At 45.4% G+C, this 12882-nt stretch overlaps 1 protein-coding gene across 1 annotated transcript in view; it reads left to right on the top strand.

Moving 5' to 3' along the window:
* The window catches only part of TG (thyroglobulin), a 179549-nt gene that overhangs the window by 19610 nt on the left and 147057 nt on the right, over positions 1-12882 (top strand). Inside the window, exons 11-16 of the mRNA XM_083749557.1 lie at positions 907-1044; positions 2067-2144; positions 3280-3392; positions 4544-4655; positions 5799-5999; positions 9260-9463. Coding sequence (XP_083605683.1) covers positions 907-1044; positions 2067-2144; positions 3280-3392; positions 4544-4655; positions 5799-5999; positions 9260-9463 — 846 coding nt within the window. The remainder of the gene's footprint in view (positions 1-906; positions 1045-2066; positions 2145-3279; positions 3393-4543; positions 4656-5798; positions 6000-9259; positions 9464-12882) is intronic.

Here is a 12882-nt window from a genome sequence, read left to right as displayed (position 1 = left end):
ATCAGGGCCTTGGGGGATCTTGAAGAAGCTGGTTCTGGTTTCCCATTTGCCAGGGGGGTGGGGGAATAATGCAAAAGATGACGCTCCATGGGATCTTAGGGAAGGGCTGGAAAAGACCTCTTTCTGAAACCCTGGAGAGCCATTGCCAGTTAATGAAGACAGCCAATGTGGTACCCTGTTGAGGGCTGTTATGTATGTATGTATATATATGTATATATGACATTTTCATCCCACCGTTTTCTCCATGGAGCCCAAGGTGGCATAAGCACCTTGCCATTGCTCTGCTGAACATCTCCCGAAACTGGGGGAAACAGCTACTGGGGCTAAAATACAATAGGAAATAGATATCCATGGCAAACTCCCACTTTTCCAGGCTTTCTCAGCTAGATAAATCAGTCTTTGCCACCAGTGTCCATTTTGTCTTGTTTTAGTTTTGTTTCAAATGTATCTGGGTTTTAAAAAACAAACAAAAAACTGGTTTTTTTGCCATTTTGATTGTACATCGCCTTGAGATGATGTTGTGGATGGCAATTAATAAACTGCTGTTAACAATGTGTGAGGTAGCAGTTAAAGCATTGAGCCTAAGACCTGGGAGACTTGGGTTCAAATTCCCCACTCGGCCATTAAGCTTGCCAGGTGACCTTGGACAGTCATGGCCTCTCCAGCTAATGTACCTCACAAAGGTATTGTGAGGATAAAATGAAGAGGGGAAGAACCATGCAGGTCGCCTTGGAGAAAAGGTGTCATTTGACCTTGGAGGGAAGTCATGCCACAGATGCAACAAATACCTTATTAGTTGTCAACAACTATTTATGAATCTGCAGGAAAGCAGCTTGCTTGTCTACCTCTGCATGCCGAATATACCTGCTGAGATTGTGTGCTTTTGTTCCTTGTTTTTCTTTGAAGCCTTGCATTTCTATTGGAGGAGTTTCTCCACATCCCAGAGTTCCTCAGGAGAGGCCTTGCGCTTGGAATTTCAGCCTTACATCCCCCAGTGCGATGGGCTGGGGAACTGGCTACCTGTCCAGTGTTATGACAGCTCAGGTGAGAGAGAGGGTGAAAAAAGCCAGTTGGCAGCACTTAGGACAGCTGAGGAGTCCTAGGCCATAGATAGTGCCTGTGGCCCCTCTTTGTTTACTGACCCGCAAAAGATTCTGTTGAAGAACCGTTTGAGGAGGGGGTTGGATAGGACTGGTGAGGGGTGTGATATGATGGGGGAGTCTTAAGACCTGGACATAGAAGCCTGGAGAGGACTGCATTTGGCCCTTTTTTCCATACCCTGGCTAACTTTTCTGTGGTTGGTATATCAGCTATTGTACACTGGTAAGGGTTGCCACCATTACTCTGCCCACTTTTCCCTCTGGCTCCACCAAGAGATGCGGGTGGCCCTGTGGTCTAAACCACTGAGTCCCTTGGGCTTACCATTCGGAAGGTCAGCGGTTTGAATCTGTGTGACGAGGTGAGCTCCCGTTGCTCTGTCCCAGCTTAGCAGTTTGAAAACACACCAGTGCGAGTAGATAAATAGGCACCACTGTGGTGGGAAGGTAAATGGTGTTTCCATGCGCTCTGGCATTTGTCATGGGGTCCCGTTGTGCTGGAAGCGGTTTAGTCCTGCTGGCCACATGACCCGGAAAGCTGTCTGAGGACAAACGGCAGCTCCCTTGGCTTGAAAACGAGATGAGCACCGCAACCCCATAGTCGCCTTTGACTAGACTTAACTGTCCAGGGGTCCTTTACCTTTTTACCTTTACCTTACCACCAGCATGTGGCCCCTGGAAATGTTGCAAATGTTGGGGAATCAGCACATCCTTTGCAGGATTGACTTCCGCTGGAAGAGAGTGAAATGGAGACAAGCGGTGCCTTTGTAGTATCAGTTCATCTATAAATAGACAAGTTAGGAAAGGATGCTTGTGGGCATAGCAACCAATTGAGATGATGCCGAGGGCTAGTTCGGTGCAATTTATTCCATTATTTCAATCCTGTTGTCCAATTCCATCCACTGCAATTGAATGCACCAGGGTATATGACTATCGCATATATTAGATATATGTTTTGTTGCATCTTAGGTCACTGCTGGTGTGTGGATGAGAGAGGACGCTATATATCGGATTCCCTGGTGACGCGCTCAACACAGCTGCCCCAGTGTAAGTCGTATTCCTCTTTCAAAGCTTTGTCCTTGTCATAGAATCTTAGAATTGTAGGGATCCTAAGGAAGAAGAAGAAGAAGAAGAAGAAGAAGAAGAAGAAGAAGAAGAAGAGTAGTTTGGATTTGATATCCCACTTTATTCCTACCCTAAGGAGTCTCAAAGCAGCTAACAATCTCCATTCCCTTCCTCCCCCACAACAAACACTCTGTAAGGTGAGTGGGGCTGAGAGAGTTCAGAGAAGTGTGACTGGCCCAAGGTCACCCAGCAGCTGCATGTGGAGGAGCGGAGACGCAAACCCAGTTCACCAGATTATGAGTCTACCGCTCTTAACCACTACGCCACACTGACTCTAGGGTCATCTAGGCCAACCCACTGCAAGGCAGGAATCTGTACCGCATTTTTCAGTGTATAACACGTCCTCATGTACAAGCAGACACCTATTTTTTTGAACCGCAACAAAATTTTATGGGGAGGAAATTGCCCAAAGCTGTTGAGCTTTTTCGGGTGTGTGTGTGTGTGTGACCGCAATTGGTTGCACACACGCCTTGCCGCTGCCGTAACTACCACAACCAATTGCCGCAGCTGCAGCCAATCACCAGCAGCCCTTGCCGCAGCAACCATTCACACGCCAATCGCTGCTGCCAATCTCCTGCTGGCTGTTGCCACCGATCACCCATTGGCCCGCTGCTAACCATGTATAAGACAACCCACATCAATGGACCAATGCCATGCCTTAGAAATTCCATTGGTGGCCATGAGATGTACATGATACATGAGATGTATTTTTTAACCTCTTTGTTCTGAGAGTCAGTTTCAGTGCAGATTCAGGGAGCATATTTCACACACACACACACACACACACACACACACACACACACACACACACCTTTCCCTCTGGCTCTGTTGAAGTCATCAAAGTTACTCTAGGGATGGGTTTGACTCCTTACTGCTTTCCCTGTGTGTCTGAATTTGCAACTACTTGCTGTGATAATACACTTGGCTGGATTGCATCCTTAGTTTTCAGTCCCTGCAGCTGTCATCCCATCTGCATGGGGGAACAAGCGACTGAATATGTACGGTGATATTCTGACTGGAACTTTCATGACTGACCAAGACTTTTACTTTAATGCAGGTCAGACGCCATGTCAACGCTCCCAAGTGAATGCCTTAATCTCTGGCTGGAGACGGACTGGACTGACGTTTAATGTTACTTCAGCAGACCTGTTTGCTCCCTCCTGTGCAGAGGCAAGTCCAGTAGCACTGAAACCTTGGGGATTTTCTACTCTGGTTTATAGGAATTATCGGACTGCAATCTGAACTGTGCACATTTCCAATCTGAATTTTGGAAAATGTGCATTTCGTTTTTGGGTAGGGATGAAATAAATCCAGTCCTGGTGATTTGTGGGATGGAACAAAGTGTCCCTTACAATTCACCTCCACCTTAGTAAATAGTGAAGTCAGGGATAAGTCACCCATTTTTAAGAAGGACACAAATCCAATGAACTATTTAGGAGGCTCCCTTCCTTCCTTCCTTCCTTCCTTCCTTCCTTCCTTCCTTCCTTCCTTCCTTCCTTCCTTCCTTCCTTCCTTCCTCCCTCTCTCCCTCTCTCCCTCCCTCCTCTCGCTTCTTGTGCTGGTGGTGGTTGCTATTGGCAAGCTGTGTCAGTTTGCATTTCTTAGTGCAGAAAGGATTGATCTGATGTGTAGAGATCTTTCCTCTTCTAGCTAATTCAAGAGGGTTTCGGAACCTCTCTGTGTGAAAGAAACAAGCAGAAGGTTCATGATGTTTGGGTTATTCCTTCAGAGAAGCTGAGTACAGCTGGCTTAAACTGGTTCTCTTATCTCTTTCTGTCAAGGTCATGCTGACTATAAAATAAGGCCAGAAAGAGCCTTGGGTTTCACTTTCTCTATCTCTTTTCCTTCTGGTGTGGTGTTCTGTACATAGATAGTGTTAAGGTTCAGACTTATTATAAGTTATTGTAAATTTAAGTTAAGTCTGCTGCAACTGGATTTCTTATGGACAGTGCCTGTCCTGAATGTATTGGATTTGTGACCGTTATGCTCATTTATCTTCAGTAGCAGTAAAGGTTTACTGGATGAAATATTGATTGCCTCTGGTCTGTTTTTTTGGGAATCCTGCAACGTGTTTAAATTTTTGCTCTGCTAACAATACATTGGAATCTGCTCTGGGCCAATATTGAGTAGAATTCCATGACAAGCTGCCCATTTGAGGTTGAAGAGAGAGCAGAATCCTATAGCGTAAGCAGAAGTCTTTGAGCAAAAGGGATAATTTGTTAGATGCAACCCACCATTTCTCAGATAACGGTCCTTAGATAAATAGCAGCCTTACAGAAGGCTTCTCGTTCTGCAACGATAACACAGCTGCTTTCTTCTAGACTGGTGCCTATGCTGTGCTACAGAAGTCAGAAACCAGGGCCTGGTGTGTGGATCCAACATCTGGCGAAGCCTTTCACCAGAGCGACATTGATGCAAATGGCAGAGCTCACTGTAAGTACCTTCTTTACCTTTCCTTCTGGTCTGGGGATGGACGAACCTGTCAATTTCAGTTTATTTGTGAAAATTCTTCAGCAACTCAATGCACTTTTCTTGTCAGTGTGTTATAGTTACTTTCTCCTAATATGCCTGCAGGGCTTTTTTTCAGCCGGAACTCTCTGGAACTCAGTTCTGGCACCTCTCAGGTGGGTGCCAATTGCCATTCTAAAAGAAGGAGGGAAGTGTTCATGGGTAGTTCCACCACCTTTTTTACTAGAAAAATATCACTGTACAGTGGCACCTTGGGTTACAACCACTTTGGGTTACAAACTTGGCTAACCCAGAAGTAGCTGCTCCAGGTTGTGAACTTTGCCACAGGATGACAACAGAAATCGTGCAGTGGCGGTGCTGCGACAGTGGGAGACCCCATTAGCGAAAGCGCACCTGAGGTTAAGAACGGTTTTGGGTTAAGAACAGACCTCCGAATTATGCCCTTCCAGCCGTGATGAACCTCCGACCTCTGGTGCGACGTAAATCAGCGACTCAGACTTCAAATCCTGAGCAGGCTATACTAGCAGAGCATACTGCGCAAACAGAAGTGGCGTGAGGTTTGTAGAAACATACTATGAAGCTATGGATTTATTAAGCATAAATCATGACAAAGAAAACATGTCATCTCTCGTCTCCTCAGAGAGAGAGTCAAAAGCAAAAGCTATACACAACGGAAGTTCCCAGCAAACTGTGCTGGAACGTAAACAGACATGTGACATGTAACAATCTCACACGTCTGCAACTTAAGGTGAAATAGAATTTTCCAACAGGTACCACTGTATACATGTTTTTTGTCAGCAATTCTACCTAATATAATGCATTTCTGTATGTTATTTCCATTAACGGATGAATTTTTATCTCGTGAACTGCCCTGAGACTTGTGGGTAGAGGGTGGTATACAAATTTAATTAATGATAATGATAATATTTAGGTACACTGTCTGTCAAGGACCACCCAATCCCTTAAATCCTTGCCTAATCATTGAGCTCTTTGGGGGACTCACTGTTAGTGTCCCCCCCCCCCGAGCCCAGATGCACAACTCATCTTTACCCATGCATTTAGCCTTATAGGGCTCTTTTTCACCATCTCTCTCTTCCTCTTCAAAAGGCCCCAGTTACTGCAAGATGCTGGAGTCCAAGGCTCTCTTGCGGGAAATGGGTCGAGGTTACGTCCCTCAGTGTGAAAGCAGCAGTGGGGGGTTCTCACCCGTGCAACGGACCGAAGACCAGGAAAGCAGCTGGTGTGTCTTTGAGAACGGAGAGGAGGTTCCTGGAACACGAATCAATGGAAAGAAGCTTTCATGCGAACGTGAGTGAAATTGGAAGTCTGGGCAGTTTTGTGCTTTCCTTGGAGCGGTTGTGGCCAATCTGCACACTGGGAAATGCTGGTTTGCATTGCGTGGATTCATGGGGGAACTTTGAGAATTTAATGATACATATATATATCCAGATCTGGATTGATAGGATGGGTGGGTGGATAGATAGATGTCTGAGTTCTAGGAGTTCTTACGCTTAGGATTCCGGAGAACGTATTGACAATGAGACTTTTCTGCTTGTTGACTGAAAAGCTAGTTACGCAGTGCCAGACTTGAAATAGGGAGACCTGCTGTCCTGTGCTGGTGGTGGTTGCTCGTGAGTAACCAGGCTCATGAGTAACCTGTCTTTTACAGGTTTTATTGGTGCAAACTATTTACAGTGCATAGCCACAAAGTTCATGTCCGTCTTAGTCACTTGCAGATTCCGGGAGTGGCCCCTTCCGGTTTCTCCCCCAACATAAGAACTTAGACACCCCAAATCTCCGCCTCCCCTCGTTACATTTCACCCCTCTGCGCAAGTTGGTTGACGGAAATGGCATGTGTGCCTCCTGGCCAGCTGGGCTAGGTGAGGCGCTTGGGCTCTCAGCAGCATCTTTGAGCCCTCCCTTCACTTGGCTGGCCCAGGAAGCTGCTATTGGCTGGAAGGCTGTCAGGTGACCCTTCCCTGGATCCAGTGGGGACATGCCAGTTGGTGGCTCTCAGGGCCAGTCCATATATATATGTATAGCAGAACCAAATGATAAAGCTTTTTCCTGGACTGTAGTACTTCAGACTACAGGTGGAGGTTGATGTGGTCAAAATGCTCTCTTGCCCTGCAAATCCCTCCCCTCAGTGGGAAGAGTTCAACCTAACCTTCTCCTTGGTATACTATTTTCCCATTCTATGCATGGCACAAACTCCTTCCTTGGACTAAATGACTTCCAATATAACCAAAGCTATTATTCTAATTTGCATATAATCCTGAACAGATGACATAGACCCCTTTGTAAGCCCTATAAAATCTGATTGCAGTACAGACTTATGAAGGTACTTAAATCCATACACTCCAACATTTTCCCAATGAAAATAGGGATGCCCTATTCCATTATTATTATTATTATTATTATTATTATTATTATTATTATTATTATTATTATTTATCTTGCCCATCTGGCTGGGTTGTCCCAGCTACTATGGGCAGCTTCCAACATATATAAAAACATAATAAAGCACTGAACATTTTTAAAAATCTTCCCTGTACAGGGCTGCCTTCAGATTTCATCTAAAGGTTGCACAGTTACTTATGTCCAGTCCTTCCCCCCCCAAAAAAAAATGTTTAGGGGTACTCTCATTTTGACTCACGAAAATACCATTTTATAGTTCAAACTGGGAAAAATAAATACAGTAAATGGACAAAAGTACAAAGATTCACAACATGTTTAGGGGTATGCATACCCCTCCGTCCCCTCAGAAAACCCCCCAGCTTATGTCCTTGGCTCGGGGGTCACATAACTCCAGACCCTGCAACATTTCTCTGATGAAAATAGGGACGTGCTAAGGAAAAGCGAAACATTCTGTGGTCAAACAAAAAACTGGGACGGCTTCTGCAAATCCTGGACTGTCCCTAGGAAGTTGGGACACTTGGAGGGGCTGTAAATCTGTTGGGTTTTGGAAATGAGTTTATGGGTTCTCCTGCAATTAATCTGAAGCTTCGTTATTCTAACACCAAAAATCCAAATTTCGAAATCCTATTCAGTGGCCAGTTTTGACCAAGGTTTCAATTCCGAGATCTGTATGAGATTCTTATTTTGTCATGTTCCCCACCCCCACCCCTTCCAGTGTGGAGAGCTAGTGTGGTGTAGTGGTTAAGAGCGGTGGACTCGTAATCTGGTGAACTGGGTTCGCTTCCCCGCTCCTCCACATGCAGCTGCTGGGTCAGTCTTGGGCCAGTCACACTTCTCTGAAGTCTCTCAGCCTCACTCACCTCACAGAGTGTTTGTTGTGGAGGAGGAAGGGAAAGGAGAATGTTAGCCGCTTTGAGACTCCTTCAAGTAGTGATAAAGCAGGATATCAAATCCAAACTCTTCTTTCAGTTTACTCTGAGGAGAAAGCCAGCAATGAGGCAAAAGCCTGATTGCAATTCTGGGCATGACCTGAAGATGGGAACACGGGCTGTCGGCAGATGTGACAGCTTGGGTGGGAAAGAACAATAAACCCATCCTCTTTATCACAAGAGGCATCTTAAGATAGACGAGTAGTAACTGTGGAATGCCCATTGTGTCCAATGAGGTTTCCATTAAACTAATCAGTTCCGTATGAGGCAGATTCCCCCATTTTGCTCTGTGCATCTAGCCTAGTTAGGAAAATCCAGCATTTTCATGTTGCTGTACATGTTGGGGATTTTAACGCCACGTATTTTAGTACACACACCACCACCCACATCCCCACTCGCTGTGCACATTTGCCAGGAGAGGAAATTAAAGAAGTCATGATCTACAGATGCAGGGAGAATGGGATGGAAAAATGATAAGGTGGCTGAGTAAACTGTACCACTGCAGCCTACAAAAGGTTAGGTGGGAGAGAGCACATTTCTGAATGCTCTCCCACGGATCCTCGCAAGATGAAAGCTAGCACAACAGGGAGACGTGTTCCTGATAAGCCATCTCATTCTTCTGCTACCTTTTTTTGTTTGTAAGGGATTATCTTCTCGTGTGGAAATGTTTCAAAAACACTATTCCTGCAGGCCTAAATGATACAGGAATGTGCAAGAACTGGGAGCTGCTGTAAAAATTAGCAGGACTTTTTCTCTCTCGTACACAATTTTAGATTCTAAAGCACCCTGAAGATAGGGTGAAGCATGGTTACTTCATCAGTGGTTTTTTTTAAAATAATAATAAATAATTGCTGTTTTCCATGGTTTTTTACTCTTTTATGCCATTTTTATTGTAACTTGTACATCACCTTGAGATTCACATATGGAAGGCGATTAACCCATTTATGAAAACAATATCATTCTTGTTCATCTAGGCTATTTCTCATTAGCTCGGATCACAGCCCATGCTGTAATTTCCGGCCTTCATCTGTTAATAAGACGGCGTAGGATTTGTCCTGTGTATAGTTAACATTGTGGGAACACTTTTAGGAAATCTGATTGCATTTCTCTCAAAGTATGCCTTTGGTCTGAATTATTGTTAAGCTGCTTTTGCCACTCACGGCTTCGTAATTCGATTTGAGACAACTTGTGTATAACTGTTACTGTCGTTGTCTTTCCTAGGTCCTCGGTGCCGCCTGCCTTTCGATGCCCCTTATGTCACCAACGGTGGCGTTTTCTGCGGTGTCTCCGATGACGCTCCGATGACTCAGAAATGCCGAGTGATTTGCTCTCCAGGCTTCCACAGTGTCGGAGAAGAGATGCTGCTCTGTGATACGGAGACTGGCCTCTGGCTTGGAGATCCAGCCCATTCCCAGACCTGCCAGAGTAAGTGCAGAAGTTTTTTTAAAAAAAATATTTTATTTAGGATTTTCTTGTTTTACAGAAGTGTAATGCCTCGTTGTTTTTTTCCCCCATGTAACATTTTTACAAATCCGTTTCATTTGTTGAGGCATTAGGGGGAGAAGGAAAAAAAAAGGAAAAAGAAAGGGGGTAGAGGGAGGGAAGATGCATGTGGGTGGGGTCAAGTGGTGGTGTTTCTATTATGCTTAATGTATGTAGAGTTTGGTGTCAGCATGCTTCTGTTGTTCACTTGTGTTTCTTTGGTGGTGAGAGAGGTTGGGGTTGGCCCGGGTGTGATTGTTTGATTGTGATTGGCTGTGGTGATCTTTGTTTTCGTGTGTGAGTGGGGTGGGTGGGTGTTTTGGATCAGGTTAGCCATATTGATTTGTATGCTGTTGGTGGATTATTGTCATTGTCCTGTTGGGCTGTGTATGTGATAAAGGGGAGCCATACCGGGGTGAAGGTGTCTTCTTCTGTTTGTCCCCGTGTCAGTTTCAGTTTATTAGTTAATTTTTCCAGTAGGGCTGTTTCCCATAATATTTGGTACCATTGGTCCATGCTTACTCCTGACAGGTCTCTCCAGTGTCTGGTTATGGTGTTTCTGGCTGCTGAAAGTAGGTGGGTTATGAGTTCTTTGTGGTGTAAATGGGCGTTGTTGTCTTGGAAGATGTTTAGTAGGGCCAATTCTGGGGTGATATCTAATACTTGTTTAGTTATTTTACATATTTCTCGTATGGCTGTTGCCCAGAATAGTTGGATTTTGGGACACTCCCACCACATGTGGAGGTATGTGCCTGTGGAGGTGCACCCTCTCCAGCATTTTGGTGAGGTTCCTGGGCGTATTAGCGCTAGTTTCCTTGGTGTTAGGTACCACCTGTAGGTGAGTTTCAGTGTGAGTTCTTTTCTTTTCGTTGATATGGATTTAAAGGGGGGTTTAGACCACATTCTGGTCCATTGCGTAGGGTTAATCTCATAGCCTATGTCATTCTCCCATTGTTTTTTGATTGCGTCTAGGGGGTTTGTGGGATTTTGGAGTAGTATTTTGTATATTGCGGATACCGTCCCTTGTAAGTGCAGAAGTTAAGCATTTGCTGAGTTGGTTGGAGGTTCTGCTGGACTGTGGCTAGTAGAGAATTAACCATGAAAAAACTAGATTTTAGTCCATTGGGTAGGGTTTATTTTGTAGCCTTCATTGTGCTCCCATTCTTTTTTGATTGCGTCGAGGGGGTTTGTGGGATTCTGGAGCAGAGACCTGTCAGGAGTGACTGTGGTCCACTGGTACTAAACCATACAGGAAGCAGCCTTACTAGAAAAGCTAACCAACAGACTGACACTGACACGGGGACAAATAAAAGAGGGTGCCTGGGATGGGCACGCTCCCGAAAGTGGCGGGGTGCGGAGGATGTTAATTTCCGTTTGCCACTGAGCAGTGCTTTGGAGTCACAAGACTCTGTTTACATTCCACACATTCCATACTGTTGGAAGTCTCCTGCGATACGGGAGACGGATGTGACATACTGGTTTCCTGTTCCTTTGTTCCTTTGTTGTTCAGTTGCTCTCTGCTCTCACAAAGAGAGGATGTGGTTTTGGTCTGCATAGTTAGCAATAAAACTCTTTGCAATGTACCCATAAATCTCATCACTTCCGCGTGCTGCTTTGATTCTCTGCTGAATGGGGGATGTGCCTGGAGCCTTATCAGAGGCTCAGGTCATCAATCACGTCGCGGGACTCGGCCGGAGGAAGATGAGCTTTATCGAACGGAGATCCCAACAGAGAGTGCCCTCCCAGGCGCGGGATGGCCGCTCGGGTTCACGGAGTGGTGCACGCACCCTGCAGTCAGGGGCAGAGTGAGCCGCCCATGGTGGACATTCGGCGTGCCGCCCGCCTGCAACTCCCAAGCCTCCCCCAAGCTGTCAAAATGAAGGGGGAAAGGGGGGATGCGACTGGCAAAGCTGCATAGCACCCCTTTCCCCGATGGCTCAGGGTAGGCTTGGCAGCTGCAGGTGGGCGGCGCGCCAAATGTCACCCCCTAAGCAAAGACACCCAGAAATTATGCAACTAACAATGCAATTTTCATTGTTTTAAGTTGTTTTAAACTCTGTGAGTAAAACTTTTGAACCATATTTTTGGACTGGAGATTTTCTATTTCAATGCAAGAGTCAGTTTTTATTCATCCAGCAGCTTCCGCATGCATAATATTAACAATCACAACAGACTAGCCTCTATTGCTTAGAGTAACACTGAATTCAAGTCCCATTGATTTCTATGGGTCTACTCAAAGTACGACCTAAGCCCTGATCCAGTCCACTATCTTTTAAGATCGCTCCCTTTGCTAATGTTTTAGAAGTCTACAGGAGCAGATGGAAGAGGAAGCTCTGTTGCTCCAGCCTGAGTTTTGGATGTGGCCCAATATCCTTAATTGTTCCCCCTGCATTTATTACCTCCACCTTCCAAATGAACAACATTGTGGAAAATCAGAGGATTTAATAAGAGTTGCTTTGGGTATGTAGCTACTCCTGAGTTGCCGCAGGAGGGACAAAGGATTAGCCTGTGGCCTCCAAAATCGCCAATTCCTAAAAACCTCAGCCCCTTCGTCCTCAATGTGTTTGCCTGAAACAAAGATCTAGTGACTTCAGTGAGATTTGCCTCCAAGCTTTGGACGAATCTGATGGAGGTGCTTACTCTGAGCTAAACAGATGAGCACCAGATGTTTGAACTTGGCAGCTACTGTCAGTTCACGTAATCTCCAGAATTTGGTGACTTCTGTATATAGATTTATTTTTATTTTCCTGCTGTTGCTGGAAGCAATTGGTCCTCCAGGTTTATTGCTATCCTTACTGCCTTCCCAGCCACTTGGCATTCTGAGTCACCCCCCCCCCCCGGAAGAATAAAAGCAAATATTGGAGGGGGGGTTTTGAATCTTGGCACACACCACTAACCCTTCTGGCTGCACGTGATGAACCATCTGGGCATGTCAACATTCTTGAATAGAGAGGAGTTGTGACCCGCATATAACAGCAGAAGACATGCGTTTTGCATTTGCACATCAGGTTAAATGGACTTTCCCCTCCCATGCAGTTTATCTCCATTCACCTTTTGGCTGTGTTTGTAACGAATCTGCCTTTTAAACCTGTATGAGAACAGAACAGCCTAAGCTGATCTTTTTTATAGTTCTGTCCTCTGCATCTTTACTCAAAAGCAAGTCACTCTGTCTCCAACAGGGCTTTTGCTAGGTACAGTGGTACCTTGGTTCTCAAACTTAGTCCATTCCAGGAGTCCGTTCGACTCCTGGAACTGTTCGAAAACCAAGGTGCAGCTTCTGATTGGCTGCAGGAACTCCCTGCACTCAAGCGGAAGCGGCGTTGGAAGTTCGGCTTCCGAAAAACATTCACAAACCGGAACAC

The sequence above is a fragment of the Podarcis gaigeae genome (assembly GCF_964106915.1).
Source record: "Podarcis gaigeae genome assembly, chromosome: 7".
Classification (NCBI taxonomy): domain Eukaryota; kingdom Metazoa; phylum Chordata; class Lepidosauria; order Squamata; family Lacertidae; genus Podarcis; species Podarcis gaigeae.
This window is presented reverse-complemented; position numbering and strand designations above follow the sequence as displayed.